This window comes from Hyperoodon ampullatus (assembly GCF_949752795.1).
Source record: "Hyperoodon ampullatus genome assembly, chromosome: 11".
NCBI classification, from domain to species: domain Eukaryota; kingdom Metazoa; phylum Chordata; class Mammalia; order Artiodactyla; family Ziphiidae; genus Hyperoodon; species Hyperoodon ampullatus.
Genome location: NC_136924.1, coordinates 78,293,450 through 78,311,222, shown reverse-complemented (window position 1 = coordinate 78,311,222; position 17,773 = coordinate 78,293,450). Strand labels below are relative to the sequence as shown.

General features: G+C 36.3%; 1 protein-coding gene across 1 annotated transcript in view; it reads left to right on the top strand.

Annotated features, from left to right (window-relative positions):
* The window catches only part of FAR2 (fatty acyl-CoA reductase 2), a gene marked incomplete at its 3' end in the record, with an annotated part of 50,480 nt that extends 37,995 nt beyond the window's left edge, over window positions 1-12,485 (top strand). Inside the window, exons 7-11 of the mRNA XM_079715939.1 lie at window positions 848-915; window positions 3,594-3,765; window positions 8,519-8,648; window positions 11,301-11,428; window positions 12,323-12,485. Of these exons, the coding sequence (XP_079572065.1) occupies window positions 848-915; window positions 3,594-3,765; window positions 8,519-8,648; window positions 11,301-11,428; window positions 12,323-12,485 (661 nt within the window). The remainder of the gene's footprint in view (window positions 1-847; window positions 916-3,593; window positions 3,766-8,518; window positions 8,649-11,300; window positions 11,429-12,322) is intronic.
* Between the last annotated feature and the right edge of the window lie 5,288 nt (window positions 12,486-17,773).

Genomic DNA, 17,773 nt, shown 5'->3' with positions numbered 1-17,773 from the left:
TTTATTGTGGAAGACCCCAAATGTGAGAAGGTGTCCATTTCAATCTTTCACAGTTCCAATTATGCCATCATACATGCATTAAGTTGTTTTATAAATACTGGTTAGTACTTGGTTGATCATAAAGTATTAAATTCTTCAAATCATTTAACCATCTAATTCTTGATAACCAAAATGCTTTTCTTTCTATTCAGTAATGTAAAATACAGCTTCCTTTCTTAAGGCAAAGGAGATAAAAGTGGATGAAATGAGAGCATATTTTTTTAAATTCCTCAGTTCCCAATAAATGCCAAAAGTTCAGATCACCATGTGTGTAGCGGGGGAGGTGTGGGGGGGTGGGCAGGATTTTCTAGTAAAAGGAAAAAATAATAGGTTGTTTGTATATCTAGCTTTGTTAGTAAAAGGTAAACAAAGTTAATTTTTATTAATTATTGCAAGTTAGATATTTAGATGTTTTCCAATCCAACAGAGCTTCACTGGATTTAGGAAAAAACATGGCCCATATTTTTGCCCAATAAAGATGTCAAGAAATTAGAAACATGATCTGCTTTCTCATCGTCATGCTACCTCCATTTGCTCCATAAATATGTCAACCTATTGGGATTTTTTTCCTCATACACATGTACACACACACACACACACACACACACACACACACACACTCTTGCACTTTTCCTAGTCTTCTTCTATTTTGCTTATTAACCCAAAGAAGGAACAAAAGATGGAAGTGTTGCGTAGGGTGACTTAGTCATGGGAATTATTGAAAAAACCTTGTTTAAATGTTATTTTCCCTTATCTTTTTTTCATTAGTTCTCCATTTTGTTGTATTTGTCTAACTTTTGTTTTCCAGACCTAAGTCAACATTGATCTACCACTGTACGTCTGGCAACCTCAATCCCTGTAATTGGGGCAAAATGGGTAAGTGCCTATAATGATGTACCTATATAACTATGAGAGTCTGCTCACTCATGATTAGGGTCTGCCACAGGGAAAAAAATAGACAAAGTGTGTCATGGAGCTTAGAGTCTAATGGGGGAAAAGACAAAACATAGGTAAAGAGATAAAAATAATTGCAAATTGTAAATGTGTAAGAATTAATTAGGATGTACTATGGTATACCAAAGAAAGGGGCCAGTGGGATAGCTGCAAGATTGTAAGCAATAAGGGGTCCATTGGCTATAGACATTTAAAAAATAAATAAAGCCAAGTAAAAGTCAGCAATTATAAGCAATGTCAGTGATAAAATACACCTCCTGCTGAGCCACTGCTCTCATGAACACTGTCCTCATACCCTGGCTACATCGCTGAGAATGTGACATGATCAATGGCCAAGTAGATTTAGAAAAGTTCAATAATGTTAACTCGTGTTTTTGAGTCAGTGATACTCTTTATTAATTTATGCTGTCAGCCATAGTGTAACCTTGAATGTATCCTGTTGAGTTGAATTAATCCTGCATATAATAGAAAATTAGCTAACCAAACTTGTACTCTCCTTTGTCAATTTCAAAGTTGATTTTCTTGCAAATATTTGAAACAAATATTTGAAACTTTTAGATCATCTAATTGTTTAGCTACTAGATGTTGAAAAAAAATCAAATATGCTTAATTTGTTAGAATCTGATTTCCAATTCAGAGCACTCTGCTCTGCTATTCTATTTGCAAAGTTATTACTTCAGTAAAAGTAAAATGAAATTATCTACTACCATCAAAGCTCTTTACCTAATATATCCAGTTATTTAGATCATATAGCTAAATAATTCTGACAATATTTGGAAATAAAAATAAATCTCCTCTACCTCATTAACAGAATTAAGATATCACTATAAAAAGAGGCATTAGTAGAAGCAACCAAGATACTTAAACTTTTCTTTTTTTAAAAAAACAGCTCTTTTTAAAAATTTATTTATTTTGGCTGTGTTGGGTCTTCATTGCTGTGTGCGGGCTTTCTCTAGTTGCGGCGAGCAGGGGCTATTCTTCATTGCGGTGTGCAGGCTTCTCATTGGGTGGCCTCTCTTGTTGCAAAGCACAGGCTCTAGGCACACAGGCTTCAGTAGTTGTGGCATGCAGTCTCAGTAGTTGTGGTGCACGGGCTTAGTTGCTCCGCGGCATGTGGGATCTTCCCGGACCAGGGCTCGAACTCATGTCCCCTGCATTGGCAGGCAGATTCTTAGCCACTGCACCACCAGGGAAGTCCCCAAGATACTTAAACTCTTAAATAAAAAGATGCTACATGTAAAATCCATTCCTGAGATTCAAAATAGTCTTCTTCAGTGCTGAAACTGTTTACTATCTATTTTGTGGAATAATAATATTTGAAAGTGATCTTAAAAATAATCTAGTGTGTGCTCACTTTATTTGGCACACAAGGCCCAGAGAGAGTTAATGATTTACTCAGTTCATATGGGGAGCTGGAGCCTGATGTAGAAGTATTGATAGGTCTCCTGAATGTGTAATGACCACCCACTAGGGATTCCTGAAAGTTAACATGAATCCCTCTAGGAGGAAAAGACCCAGGAATCAGATAATATTTTCTGTATAGGGTATATATTTTTCATACAGATTTCTAGGTAGTATCTTTTATGGGACAGTAATCATATTACCATAATAACTGATAGCTTTCAACATAACTGAGTAATGAACTTCGGCATATTCTTTGAAAATTCTACATAAAATCAAAATTGAATTCAAATGAATGAATACCTTTTGAAAAGACATATTGGATTTACAAATGTACACTAAAAGCTTTAAACTAGGTTTTATATAAGTAATAATTTTTTTAAAAGATTATTATTTTAAAAAACTCTGGAGACAAGAGTAAAACAATTGAGTCTGACATATTCCAGAGCAGTAGGAATACCAAAGAAGTAAAAGACTGGTATTTAAAGTGAACCAACACAAAGGAGTCCTGCTTTTATATTCTCTCTTTTACTTAAATCTTTATAAAAGTTTAAGTAAAATGTCAAGAAACTTTCCTAATTTTCCTGCAAGTAAATGATCCAACCAAGGAAATGACACCCCTGGGCTCTGTCTTGGGCTTTAGAATAGATTAGATAACCTTGAAATTGAATGATGGATTTAAGTTTTTCTGAACAATACTTCACTGTATTGACTAAAACTACTTCGCCAAGAAGTTGTTTTAGAGTAAAGATTTCAAGAGAAGGACCAAATTCTTTTTTTTTTTTTTTTTTTTTTTTCCGGTATGCGGGCCTCTCACTGCTGTGGCCTCTCCCGTTGCGGAGCACAGGCTCCGGACACGCAGGCTCAGCGGCCATGGCTCACGGGCCCAGCCGCTCCGTGGCATGTGGGATCCTCCCAGACCGGGGCACGAACCCGTGTCCCCTGCATCGGCAGGCGGACTCTCAACCACTGCGCCACCAGGGAAGCCCCCAAATTTTTAACCTATTCAAATTGTTTGATTTTGCAGGTGACCACTTGCCCGGCATAAAAGTCTTAATATTATTCTCAGAAATTGATTCGTGACTCTACATAACAAATCCTTATTATTTATTGTTTTGACCCATTGCAAATGCCATCCACCACAGTGGGTTTATATGCTCCTAGACTTAGCACTTATTCTGGGTTTTTTTTCCCCCCAGGGATCCAAGTCTTGGCAACCTTTGAAAAAATTCCACTTGAGAGAGCTTTCAGGAGGCCAAAGGCTGATTTCACAACCAACAACGTCACAACCCAGTACTGGAACGCAGTCAGCCACCGGGCCCCTGCCATTATTTATGACTTCTATCTGCGGCTCACGGGAAGAAAGCCCAGGTGAGAAGCTGAGACAATAGCTTTAGGAGTGTCTCTGCGTGGAAGTTTAGGGTCCCAAGTCCTTAGCCCTCCCATCACCTGGGGTTGAAAGGTGACAACTGAATCATATATATTTATGATTTTGTATATATAAGGGGACAACCAAAGCAGTAGTAGTGAAAAGCCTACCTTAGAGATCCTTTGTCATAATAAATTAAGTTATATGTTAAGGAACTTGCTTGATGAATTCAGCAGGTAATCATTCACCTACAAAGAAAAACAACTGAGATTCTGTGCCTGGGAGTTTCTAAATTGTTAGATGATCTTAAAATGTACAATGGTGACAGCCTCACATACACACAAGGGATGGCGCATGATGATCTCATTTTCATTCTCACAACATCCCAAGGAGGATATTATCATCGTCCCAATTTTACAAATGAGGAAATGTAAGCTAAAGGAAGAATTTTAAGTAGTCTCAAAGGAAGTGACAGAGAAAAGATCTGGAGAAACCAGAACTGGATTTACTGCCACCTGGAGATGAGTGAAGAGAGTGGAGGGAACAAGGTCGAATGAAAGTATGTTGATGCTGAGGCAGCTTTGTCACCTTCCAGCTGTGTGACCTAGGACATGTCCGTTCGTACCCCTGTCTCACTTGAATGATACTATATGTGTCATCATTTTCATAACTACCAAAGGCAAATCCCTGCCATCAAGCCTCAGAAGCATGATGTTAGCTCCTTTTAAAGGAAGAAGTCTCTCTCAGCGTGTTTTATTTTCATCCTTATTAACAGAGCAAATGACTGAAACTTAGACAATGTAGAGTTTATCCAAATTTTCAGAGACCTTACTTAGCGTTCATAACTCAATTTTCAGTTTCTTCTTGAGCAAGGTGAAAAGGGGATACTGTGTCTGTGGGAAAATAGTTGTATGAGGGGTTTATTAAATCAAGATGGGAAAAGAAGGAAAACCAAACATTCCTGGCAGAAACGCTAAAGCCTTTCAAATATATCGGAGTTAGAAGAAGACCTGGTTGAAGAGCAAAATTTGGTAAGTACAAAAGGAAAACACAGGAGGAAGGAGCCCAATAAAAATCTTTATGTATTTTGTTTGTAAGAAATTAAATTGTAATATTCATGGAAAATGGTTAGGTTTGTTATGTGATAGGAATCTTAAGAATAATCTTTATGGCAGAAAATGCTGGAATCCTTCTGGACCCTTTCCTTCCCCATGTGTGTTTGTGTGTAATCGTCTACGTATTTACAATCATATATGGACATATATACAGTTTTGCTTTGAGGTAAGTGTATGTATAAATCTCTGTGTATGTATAAAGCAATCCTACATACTTTTAACTTTTTCACTTACGTTCCATGAAAATTTAAGTCATTCTGCTAGTGCTGTCTTTTCCCCCTGCTATTACAAACAATGGGGCAACAAACATGCTTTTTTTCTAGAATGTGCCTCTAGATCTGGGGTGGAGGCTGAGGGGTGGGATTGCTAGATTGGAGAGTATATGGATTTTATGACTACCACCAGGTTGCCTTAAAGGAAGGCTCTGTCAATTTACACCCCCACAACAGCAAGTGAGAGTACAAGTCTGTTCTTTCTCACTCTCATTAATACTTTGCAAAAATCAATATTTTGAATTGTCAAACTAATGACAAGGAATAGCATCTCTTTGTCACTTTGATTTGCATTTTCCTTGATTGCTGGAGGGGCTGGGCTTTCATTTGTGTATTGTACTTTTGTGTTTTCTCTGGTATGAGTTGCTTGCTTCTATTTCTCACCTATTTTTTTTAATTTTTCTTTTTTTTATTGAAGTATAGTTGATTTACAGTGTTTCAGGTATACAGCAAAGTGATTCAGATATACATATATGCATATATACACATGTACATATATATATTCTTTTTCAGGTCCTTGCTGTTTATCTATTTTATATATAGTAGTGTATATCTGTTAATCCCAAATTTTAAGTTTATTCCTCCCCGTTTTTCCCCTTTGGTAACCATAAGTTTGTTTTTTATGTCTGTGAATTTATTTCTGTTCTGTATAAGTTCATTTGTATCATTTTTCTTTAGATTCCACATATAAGTTATATGACATTTGTCTTTGTCTGACTTCACTTAATATGATAATCTCTAGGTCCATCCATGTTGCTACAAATGGCATTATTTCATTCCTTTTTATGGCTGAGTAATACTCCTATTTTTCTATTGGGTTGTACTTATTAATTTATGGAAGCTCTGTGTGTGTGTGTGTAAATATATATTTCATGTATTTACTTGAAGTCAGTTTCTTTTTTTTTTTTTTTTTTTTTTTTTTGTGTTATGTGGGCCTCTCACTGTTGTGGCCTCTCCCGTTGCGGAGCACAGGCTCCGGACGCACAGGCCCAGCGGCCATGGCTCACGGGCCCAGCCGCTCCGCGGCACGTGGGATCTTCCCAGACCGGGGCACGAACCCGTGTCCCCTGCATCGGCAGGCGGACTCTCAACCACTGCGCCACCAGGGAAGCCCTGAAGTCAGTTTCTTATATTGTAGTTCTAATTATGAAGCTTTTTTAATACAAGGGAAGCTATATATAATGCCGGTCTTAAGAGCATGGAGTTTGGAGTCAGACTTACATATTTAAATCCTGGCTTCACCAATTTATCCATATGAGCCCTAAATTACTTAACTTCTCTAACTCCTAACTTGTAAAAAAGGGATTGTAATCATACCTATTTCATAGGGTTTTACATAAGTGTGCATAGAATATAGTAATCACTATTATTACCAAAGAAGTTTAAACATTTTATGAGATAAAATGAATCACTTTCCCTTTATAGCTTTTGCATTGTATGCATTGAGAAGATCTTTACTAACTGAGAGTAATGAATGTATTCTTTCTTTCTAAAAAAAATACTATTATGCTGATATAGTCCTGTATATGCAATGTTACACCATTGTATATATAATATACAATATTATATATACAATGTATATATATATTATATATACTATATAATCATTGTGCAATGATTCTTTTTAAAAATTAAATCTATTGAAATCCTATCAATTACGTCAGTGTTGTAGAATGGATAAAGATTGCCTTAGTCTTTTTGGGCTGCTATAACAGAATATCATAGACTAGGTGGCTTATAAACAATAGAAATTTGGGAGTTCCCTGTTAGCCTAGTAGCTAGGATTCCAGGCTTTCACTACAATGGCCTGGGTTCAATCCCTGGTCAGGGAACTGATATCCTGCAAAAAATAGAAATTTATTTCCTCACAGTACTGGAGACTAAGAAGTCTAAAATCAAGATGCTGGCAGATCCGGCATCTGCTGAGGGCCCACTTCCTGGTTCCTAGACAGCCATGTTCTCTGTGTCCTCACATGGTGGCAGGGCCAAGGGAGCTTTCTGGGGTCCCTTTTATAAGGGCATTACCCATCTGCCAAAGACTCCTTCTCCAAATGCTATCACTATTAGGAGGAGTAGGTTTCAACAGATGAATTGTGGGAGGATATAAATATTCAGTCTACAGCCAAGATGTTAGATAACAATAGTAAATGGAACCCTATTATGATGCTTATATTGATTCTACCTCCTTGCCTAAGAATTTCCCATGATACCATGAGAGAAGTACCTCATGAGTCATCAGGGATATGGGCAGTAGGATTTGACCAGAAATAGGACCAAATTCCCCAAATAGCATCATAAGTCTTTATGAGGTCAACTATAGTAATAACTATTACCAAGATTAACCTAACTGATTAAGATAAAAATCGAATGTTCTATAGTCCAAAAGTGATCTGTAACCAGAAAATCTAGACTTGAGCATTAGCCATGTGACCTTGAACCTATTAATCCATCTGTAAAATGAAGATAAACAGTATAGACCCTGACTAATTCACAGAATCATACTGTGAGGATCAAATAAGAAAGAATACAAAGTTTTTTTACAAATTGTTATAAAGTTGGGAAGTTCAAACAGCAGGTCCTGACCATGGGGTTGGAAGATGTGATCCATCTCAAGCAATGGGATACAGGGGGTGAGTTTACAGAGGCTTTTTGAAGTCCGTCAAAACTGAGTTGGAATTTTGGCTTTGACACATTATATTATCACAGTCACTTAATCTTTCTTAAGTTTACATAAAAATGCAGATAAATACCTACCTAACAGGGATGTTATGGGAATTAGTGGAGATAATATTTTTTTAAAATATCAGCACTAGGCCTAACTGAGTAAATTATTAACAAATAAACTATTTTCCCCTTAAATCTCCGTTACAGTTAATAACTGTTTTTGGTTCATTGGACGCTAGTACAGTCACCACTTCTGCCTAGAAGTTATATAAGACCTCGAATCAATTAGTTTTTTTTAAAAAAAATCCAAGAACATACAATAAAAAAAGAGAAATAAGTTTTCTTATTGTCTACCTCAGAATTCAAAGAATGAACAGTATGTCATCAGGGGTGGATACCTGGCTAGGCTTTTAAAGTATTTGCAACTCTTGAGAAAGAGATGGTAGAAAAGAGGAAAAGAAGTTTAGTGGTATTAAAATGCCTGATAGAACAAGCACCTTTAGATTCATCCCCTTCCCTTCATTCAACAGAGTGTTAACATGGAAGGGGGGAAGTATAAGAGTTTTAATGTGGAATTGGAAAAAGTGGGAAGAAATAATTTTTATATTTTTTCAAACATAATTTGTCATATATCCCTATAGAGTAGCAGGGAATCAGCCATCTGTGGTGCACTGATACTCGCTCCTATGTGATCTTTACCTCAGGATGACAAAACTCATGAATCGGCTTTTAAGAACCCTTTCCATGCTGGAGTATTTCATCAACCGGAGTTGGGAATGGAGCACATACAATACAGAAATGCTGATGTCCAAGCTGAGTCCTGAAGACCAAAGAGTGAGTACAGCACTGACAACCAACAGGAAAACCTTATCCATTCAGAATTTAGAATTATTTGACCCGGAGAGCTGATGAATAAAGGATGTTTTTGTTATATACACGGAATTTTTTTTCTTTTTTGGCTAAGAAAATCAGTGAATGCTATCAACACAATTGCAGGAAGCAAGTTTAATGTAGGTAAGAGGTCTAGGTTCTTAGCCTTTGGCTAGCTTCTCACTGCTGTTCTGCAGTCAGGTCTCATATACTTTGTTTCAATCCCTTGTTCAACTTCCATAGCTGTTAACTTTTCAACAAATCCTCAGTACCTCTATCTTTCCCCCCTAACCTCTAAAACATATGACTTCAATGAAAAATAATAATTTTACTGGCCAGGAACTCTCTCATCCACTGTTCTTGTCAAATCAAAATCGTTCTGCATCTCCAAAGCTACAGTTCCTTCCTTCTTATCTTTTTAGAAAAGCTAACCCTTCCACCTCTGCATTCTAGCCCAGCTTAGACCTTCCACCATCAGCATTGCCCTCTCTCTAGCATTGTCAGTCTTCTTCCCTATAATGATTTCTCTTTGACAATTCAGACGTTTATTTCTCAAGATAGGCCTTCACTTTAATTGCTCAGGATCAGTGCCATTTATTTCTATATATTAGCTTCTTAGCAGTCACAAATGTCCTGAAATTCACAAATATAGAAATCTTCTGTACTTTGTACATGTCCCTAGCTTCATTTTCTCAGTCATTTATTCCTTGAGCATATCCTTAGTTTTTAATTAAGCTTTAAAGATTTCACTCTCTTGACATTTTCCGCTAAAATTTTTTTAAAAGAAAGAAAAGATAAATTTCTTGATTTATCTTGTGCTTGCCAGCATGTAGAAGAAACCAAATCATGCTGAGAAGTAAATGTTAGATGGCTAGCTAGCCTCACCTGCTAGCTCGTACATACCGGCCTCATAGAGCATGATTCAAATCCAAGTCCTAAAATTACTTCCCACCATGGAAACTAAGGGTTACTTGCAGTCAGACACGATGTTAAATATACCAGTTGAGATTTAGATGGATATTTTAACTGAAATCATTACTGTGAACCTCTAAAATGGACATGAAATAGAGCTTTTTTTTTTCAGAAATGTTTACATGCCTGTATAGACAAAATTCTTGTAAGCACCTGTGTTTAAAATGCATGGATCAAACCAGCTTATTTTTTAAAACCCCTCAGGCTATTAGAAATTATTTTTAAAATTAGCATCAAATGTTATATAGGCTTATCTTTATTGCATTTTCTCCATGGAATTTACCCATCTAAATAATTCAAAAGGTAATAAGCTTAGAGTTTCATTTTTGACACTTTACAAATATTTTTACCTAAAATAACTAAAAATTTTGTGAAAAAAAGAATCAAAACTGCAGTGGATTTAACATATGCTTTCCAAATATCTTAGCAAAGGTAATAGTCCTGAATACTTGGATATAATTGCCAAACTCTGGTGTGGCTCAGAATTCAGTTTCATTTGCCATATGGAATGAGGATTCCAAACTAAGGTTTCACTGAAATCTAACTAACTTAGAAATATGAAATAGCATAAAAATAAAAGCCTTTGTTTATATAGATGAATAAGTACGATTTAGTGATACTGTGGAAAATAAACAAATCCAAACAAAGTGATACAGAATTACTTTTGGAAAGCAATTCAGCTTTTGGACAAGTCTGTGAAACTCTCTGGAACTCGTTAATCTCATCTGCCTTCTTTGTTAATACTCCAATTTATTTCACAAAGATTTGGGATAACTTGCAATAAATACATGTAATAAAAGAACAAAACAGAAATAAAACATCAAACCAGGAAAAATATGTACTAAAATATGAAATCAAGAGTAAGAATGGAAAAACAACATTCATATGCAGTCTACAAGATCCTACTAAGACACTGCAGTTAAGCAGGAAATGTGTTCTTAAGATTTCTGGTGGCAAAGTGAAAAGAAAATATAGTTTCATGGCATTCTCTGCCTAAGAAAAGAAAATACACTAGTGTTCTAAGAGAAGCAAAGCTTTTCTTACCACTCTGAATGTTTCTGAAGGGCTTCGTTTTGTGGCACACCAAGAAACATAATGGATAACATCTCAAGAGCAAAGATAGAATATAAATTCTGCTAAGTTAGTCCTTAAAGCTTTGATTTAAGCCTTTGGTTTAAACTTAAGTCCAAAGTTTACCTTAATCAGCATAATGAAGTAGTGATATTTCAGGAAAGGGTGCTAGGGCAAGGGGACAACACCAAAATTTAAGAATAATGAAAAGAAAAAGACATATTATAATTTGTTTTGGTCCCTAACATATTTATTCTCTTTAAAAAAATAATCCTTATTTACTTGAAATTAAATTAACCTTCACCAGACTAATACCAGTTCCTTTAAATTTCCAAGACTTCCTAAAGGTCAAATATTTGTGCTTGATCCATGTTTAAATATTCATATATAAATGGTAATCCATATTGTTACTGCCTTTAAAATAACAGCTCAAATCATCTCGTTTGGAGGGGTACAACCTAAATCTTCCAAACTGAATGTCACTCATTTAGGTAAAAGAAACTTCATCAAATGAACAAAGTGATCGTCCAGCAGTGCAATTCTGAGAATCCATAATCTCTTCTTGCCTTTCAGGTATTCAACTTCGATGTGCGCCAGTTGAATTGGTTGGAATACATTGAAAATTATGTTTTAGGAGTTAAGAAGTACTTATTGAAAGAGGATATGGCTGGGATCCCAGAAGCAAAGCAACACTTAAAAAGGTAAATATAATTGGTCAGTTAATATTTACTGAGCACTTACCATGTGTACCTGATTTTATACCAGACATGAAATATGAGCGGGGGAGGAGAGGAATTAATATTTTTTGAGCCTTTATACTATATACCCTGTAATATACTGTTTCATTTAGACTTTACCACAGCCCTGTGAGGCAGGTATTATTTCTGTTACCCCATTTTTATCAAAGAGCTATTTAAGCTCAAAGAAAGTAAGTGGGCAAGTCACACATGGTAAGTGCAGGAGCCAGATATGAACCCAAGTTTCTTTTTTCTACCAACATTCTGTCATAATGTGGTATAGAGAAAGAATACCCAACAGGCAGGAAACCTGATTGTGCTATTTAACATGGGCAAATCAGTTAATCACTCTTCAAGACCTTTGACTGCCTGAAATTTCTTTCAATAATTAATCCCTAAGGGACAAAGAATTATAGTAATCTGACATAATTCTGGTAGAAGCAAAGGGTTTTTAATGCAGAGATGATAAGGATGGGAAAAGTAATTGCAAACTGAGAGGAACGCTGCATAGCAAGAACTTTAGAACTTACCCTCTAGTTGAACAAGAACAAGATTTGTGATATATAGTAATACGATCAAAGTATATTTAAGAAAGATTATGTTAGCCATGTTTATAAGACAGGTTAAAGCAGGTATGAGAAAGAGAAACTAGTCAGGGGAATACTATAGAAATGATTACTCAGAAGGCATGTGGTGGAAATGAAAGATATCAAAATCAAAAGGCCATCAGGTAGTGCCACATACCTAAGCACTTAGTTATTTGCTGGTCATAGCCAGGAAAAGATACATTTATGCTTCAAATAACATAGTTGGGTATTTGGTACTGTTTTGACTTTGGTTATATATGTCTGTTTCCAGGCTGCGAAATATTCACTACCTCTTTAATACTGCCCTCTTCCTCATCGCCTGGCGCCTTCTCATTGCAAGATCTCAGGTGGCTCGGAATGTGTGGTTCTTCATCGTGAGCTTTTGTTACAAATTCCTCTCCTACTTTAGGGCGTCCAGCACACTCAAGGTCTGAGAACATTTGGCGATCTCTTTTTGTTTGGAGCTCAGATACCTCTAAAACAGCAACTGTGGTTCTCAAGATTAGGTAGTAACAAATATGTCCAAGTCATTACCTGTCAAATGTGCTGTCATGTATTCATCTTTATTTCTTAACTATACATTTTTATTTCAGTGAGAGAAGGAAAGTCATATCCTAGCCTATAATCATACATATGTTAGGAAAAAATTGTTTCCTGATTGTTTCCTAACACTCTATTCTATGCTCTTGAATATAAAACACCAAAGTACACCCATCTTCCCATAGTTAGCTTTTTCCTCCTCGAGAGGACTAATTTCAACTCAATAAACATGGAAGAACACATGGTAGAAGCTGAGATATGCTAAAGAAAGGCAGTTCTGACCTTTGAACCATTCTAGTGTACTTAGTATAAAGGTTTAAAATCAAGGTAAGTAGAGGAAGGAAGGTCTCAACATCTTCACAAATGCTGTTAGAGAAATAATTCTCCACCGAGGTTTCTGCTTTCTTTTTGTGTTATACCATGGAGTCCTGGTTGAGGGCTGGGGGGTTAGAAAAGTGGGTTCACATTTAACATTTTCCTTAACTATACCCACTTCTGAAAGCTAAAAAAAACCAAGAGGTGTAAATAATTACGTATAAAGTGAAGGCTCAAGTGTATTTTCATTAGGACTGTTTATTACGCTTTTAAGTAAAAATTAGTTCCCGTAATTTGAATTTGACATCTATTATTTCTAAATCTTTTGAAGCACCAGTTTTCCTGATAACCTCCTAAGGGTTTCCCTCTTCTTCATTAAAGTCTCCAAATCCTTTATATTTAAGTTTATATTGCTCAGGCCTCGATTAGAGATTAGAGTGACTAATGTTAGAGGAAGGTCCTAGGCTAGAATCATGTAAAAACCCATTCCCCTGATCTTTGCCATTGAGGAAAGCAAAATTTCAAATAAAATTTTAAATGCTAGTTTTAGCTTTTTCTATAAGTGGGGAAGTTTACTGTTTCACCAGGATTTGCTAGTATCTTGATCACTCCAGTTGCAGAGTGTTACCTGTAGAATGTAAAGCAGAAGAGGACAGACTTCATTAAGTGACTCTAAGTTTAGAGAACAGGTGTTGTTTTGTTTAAAAATATTTTATGTATAATGCAAATGAGTAAAAAGCTAACCTCAAAATCCTATATTAATAATATAACTGTTATCCCAACTTTCCTCATATTTGAGAGACGAGTGCATGTTGGATTGCAGCATTTCATGTTAAAAACATGGACTATGATTCAAATATAGTACCTGGGGCCTAAGCAACTAAAAATAATCACAACTACTTGAAAATGACATGAGCATAAAATGTTAATGACAGTTATATTTATGCTCACTTTCTGAGATAATTGGTTAAGACTCAGAAAGGCACACTAGGTGGCCGAAGTATACTAGGGCCATGAGGATGACTTCTAGCCCCATATTACTTGAGATTTTTCTGAACCTCATAAAGGGCATTTGGGGGGGAACTCTTCTGGGTGTCGTTCCCAATCTCATCTAAGTTCTGGGAACTACTTCCCAGGGCAGACAACCCAGTTCTGAAACAAAGTACTTGGTTATCTTCAGTTTGAGATGTCTGTATGACATGTTTGAGTTACATTGATTAAGATACAAACTGTAGATAATGATAAAAATGAAATCAAGATACAATTCAATGAAATTGGACAAAACATAATAGTTCTAAGAATTTACTATCTTTTGATTATTTTATGTTTCACCAATTCAATAAATTCCACTGATCAAGTATTCACATTTTGACTTGATTAAACGAAAATTTGAATTAAAAAATGGTTTCCTCTCTTCTAGTGTTTAACTGCTGACTACTGCAGTTGATCTCCTGCCTCCTCCCTAAAAAAATGATATAATCTAAAGAAACTACCAGTTGAATATAAATTAACACATACCCATAACGCTTCATTTTTTTCAGACACCATTAATAGGGTTACATTTACATGTTGAAGTATGTTCTACCCGTGACATTAGAGAAATGACATGAATAAAGTTCTCTTGTGATAATTAAGCAGCTTGTGATGATTAAGCAGTAAAAGGAGGTATCTGCATGAAAGAAAATCCCTAGTTATTTTACATCAAGACCAAGTAACAATAACTTGAGTGCCTAATATATACTCTCCAATGAGAAAGAACCTTCCACTTTTGGGAAGAAGGGGACAGTGAGGACAAAGAAAAGTTTATGTTTAAAAAGAAGTTTTGGTAATCCCTATATTCTGCACCCATAAGATATATGATACAGTAACAAACAGAGTTGAAGACAGTCACCAGCTGAGGCAATTAATACTAAAAGAGTTGAGGCAGATGAGCACACAAATCAGAAAAACATTTCTCACAATTTTATACTAACCTAACGTCATCCCCAGTTAACAGCTCACTTTAATAAACTGATTTAGAATCTCAAGGTAAATAGACTGATCTGAGAAGGGACTAATACCCAAACAGTGTGTTATCTCACAGCGAATATAACAATTAAAGTACGTCAGCCTAAAGCTTCCAAAAACATCAATAATTTTTAAAGTTCATGTGAATCACATGCAAATTTCCACACAGCTATTTTTCTCTGTAACTGCAAATCTAATAATTATATTCTAGGAACATAAGCAACTGCCTAAAGTAAAAAGTAATGACTGTCCCATGTGCCCACAAAGAGATATGGAAAAATGTCCACTGCCTAGAATACTTTTTAAAAATATTTTTTAAAATTACAAAATAGGGCCTTCCCTGGTGGCACAGTGGTTGAGAGTCCGCCTGCCGATGCAGGGGACACGGGTTCGTGCCCCGGTCCGGGAAGATCCCACATGCCGCGGAGCGGCTGGGCCCGTGAGCCATGGCCGCTGAGCCTGCGCGTCCGGAGCCTGTGCTCCGCAACGGGAGAGGCCACAGCAGTGAGAGGCCCATTTACCGCAAAAAAAAAAAAAAAAAAAAAAAAAAAAATACAAAATAGGGCTTCCTTGGTGGCGCAGTGGTTAAGAATCCGCCTGCCAATGCAGGGGACACGGGTTCGAGCCCTGGTCCGGGAAGACCCCACATGCCACGGAGCAACTAAGCCCGTGTGCCACAACTACTGGGCCTGCGCTCCAGAGCCCGCAAGCCACAACTACTGAAGCCGTGTTCCGCAACGAGAAGCCACTGCAATGAGAAGCCCTCGCACCGCAATGAAGAGTAGCCCCCGCTCACTGCAACTAGAGAAAGCCCACATGCAGCAACGAAGACCCAAGGCAGCCAAAAATACATAAATTAATTAAAATAATTTTTTTTTTTAAATTACAAAATAAAATTAGAAATTGCTGGTTTTAGGGATGTAACTGGCTTGAAAGACAGGAATGCCTTGTGAGGTGTAGATACAATTATGACAAAGGATACTTAACTGAAATTGAGTTTTAATAGCTAGAAACAGCTCTCTTAACACACAGGTAAACATTTTATGTGTGTCCCTACTTTATTTGAAATAGCAGTTCCAAGCTGGAACTGTGAATCGGCTGGGGAGATGTGGGGTTGGGGAACTTTCATCAATCCTAGCAAAATATCTTAAAGAAATTAAAGGTAGGTATAATACAAGAAATCACCAAATTGACTTGCATAGTTGCTTGGAAACAGAATTTACAAAATATTCATTACATAATTATATGCCGTGTTGCTGAAGGTTTGCTTTAGTATGTAGCTTTCATCAATGTACACTTTACCCCCACACCTTCTCATTCTGAGTTTTACCTTAAAATTATTACACAAATAACATAAATGAGTTACGATGTTTGGAAGAATTGTTCATCTAGTTTCTTTTGATAAATACCCAGTACAACTTGGAGTTGCTGAAACAAAACTATTAAATGTTTTGCTGATTATAATCTGCTTACAGCTTTATAAACTTGAGTCAACTGCTCAATTTTCATCACTTGTCCATTCATAACATGAAAAATACAGAATAAATCCAATCTCATACAGCAATTTAGCTCCATCTGAAGCAAAGGAAATGTAACTAAGTGATAAAGATTGCTGTAGTTTTCCTAGGACAAAGAAAAATATGAGGAACTGAGCCTTATTTGGGGGTACATGATCGTAAAGGGACAAAGAAGTTGTTGTACAATTTATTTTATTTAGAGTCCAAATGTTCAGGATTGAGACACTAAATGAGTCTTTTGTGGTTTTTTTCTCTTAAAATGACACAATAAAAAAACTACAAGAAAACCAAAAAATCCAAGGCAGTTTGTTTCCTACTCTTAAAATAATGCTAAGTGACACTGTCACTAAAATATTTCAAAAGGGGTGGGGGGAACTACAATAAAGAAATAACTTGGATATTACTCCAGGCATCATACCATAAGGTAGTGAACAAATAGTGATCTATTTGGACAGTGCTGACAAAAGGTGGACTCACTTTGAAGGTTTGCTACAGCTCCAAACAGAAAGGGAGGAACTTAAGTACTAGGTTAAAGGGCATGATGAGATTTTAAAGATCCTAAGGCTCATGTTTAAGTAATTTTTGAACATTCAAATATATGCAACTCGAACTGAAGTTTAAGATTCAAAATTTTAAACTTTTTTTTTTTTTTTTTTTTTTTTTTTTTTGCTGTACGCGGGCCTCTCACCGCTGTGGCCTCTCCCGTTGCGGAGCACAGGCTCCGGACACACAGGCTCCGCGGCCATGGCTCGCGGGCCCAGCCGCTCCGCGGCATGTGGGATCCTCCGGGACCGGGGCACGAACCCGTGTCCCCTGCATCGGCAGGCGGACTCTCAACCACTGCGCCACCAGGGAAGCCCCAAAATTTTAAATTCTGAAGCAAGGGGGTTGCATATAAATTTACTTTTTGTTACTTGAATTACTAACCTAAGACATAAAGACAATGCACGTCTACTTATACCATTAAAAAATTAGGAGATCTTAGTCATTCCTTTATGAATTCCAAAATTAAGTTAGTATTAAAGATTGTAAACTTTGTCTGCATTAGTAAATTATTTATTATAAAAATTCAGTGCTTTATATCATAAAATGTATACGAGAAAAGTGTAGTATTAATCACCTAAGTTGAGAATTAGAAACAATTTTGTATTCCTCAATATTTGAGTTAAGCTTTTACCAAGAGGTAGTCTGAGATGTACAAATACTATAGCAGAGAATTATTCACCTAAATGTTTCATCTCCTTTTATAGGCCAATATATGCAAACACAGTTTAAAAAAAACACATTTCACATAATTTGAGATCTCAACTCTTAAAAATATTTAGGATGGAATATGTATACGC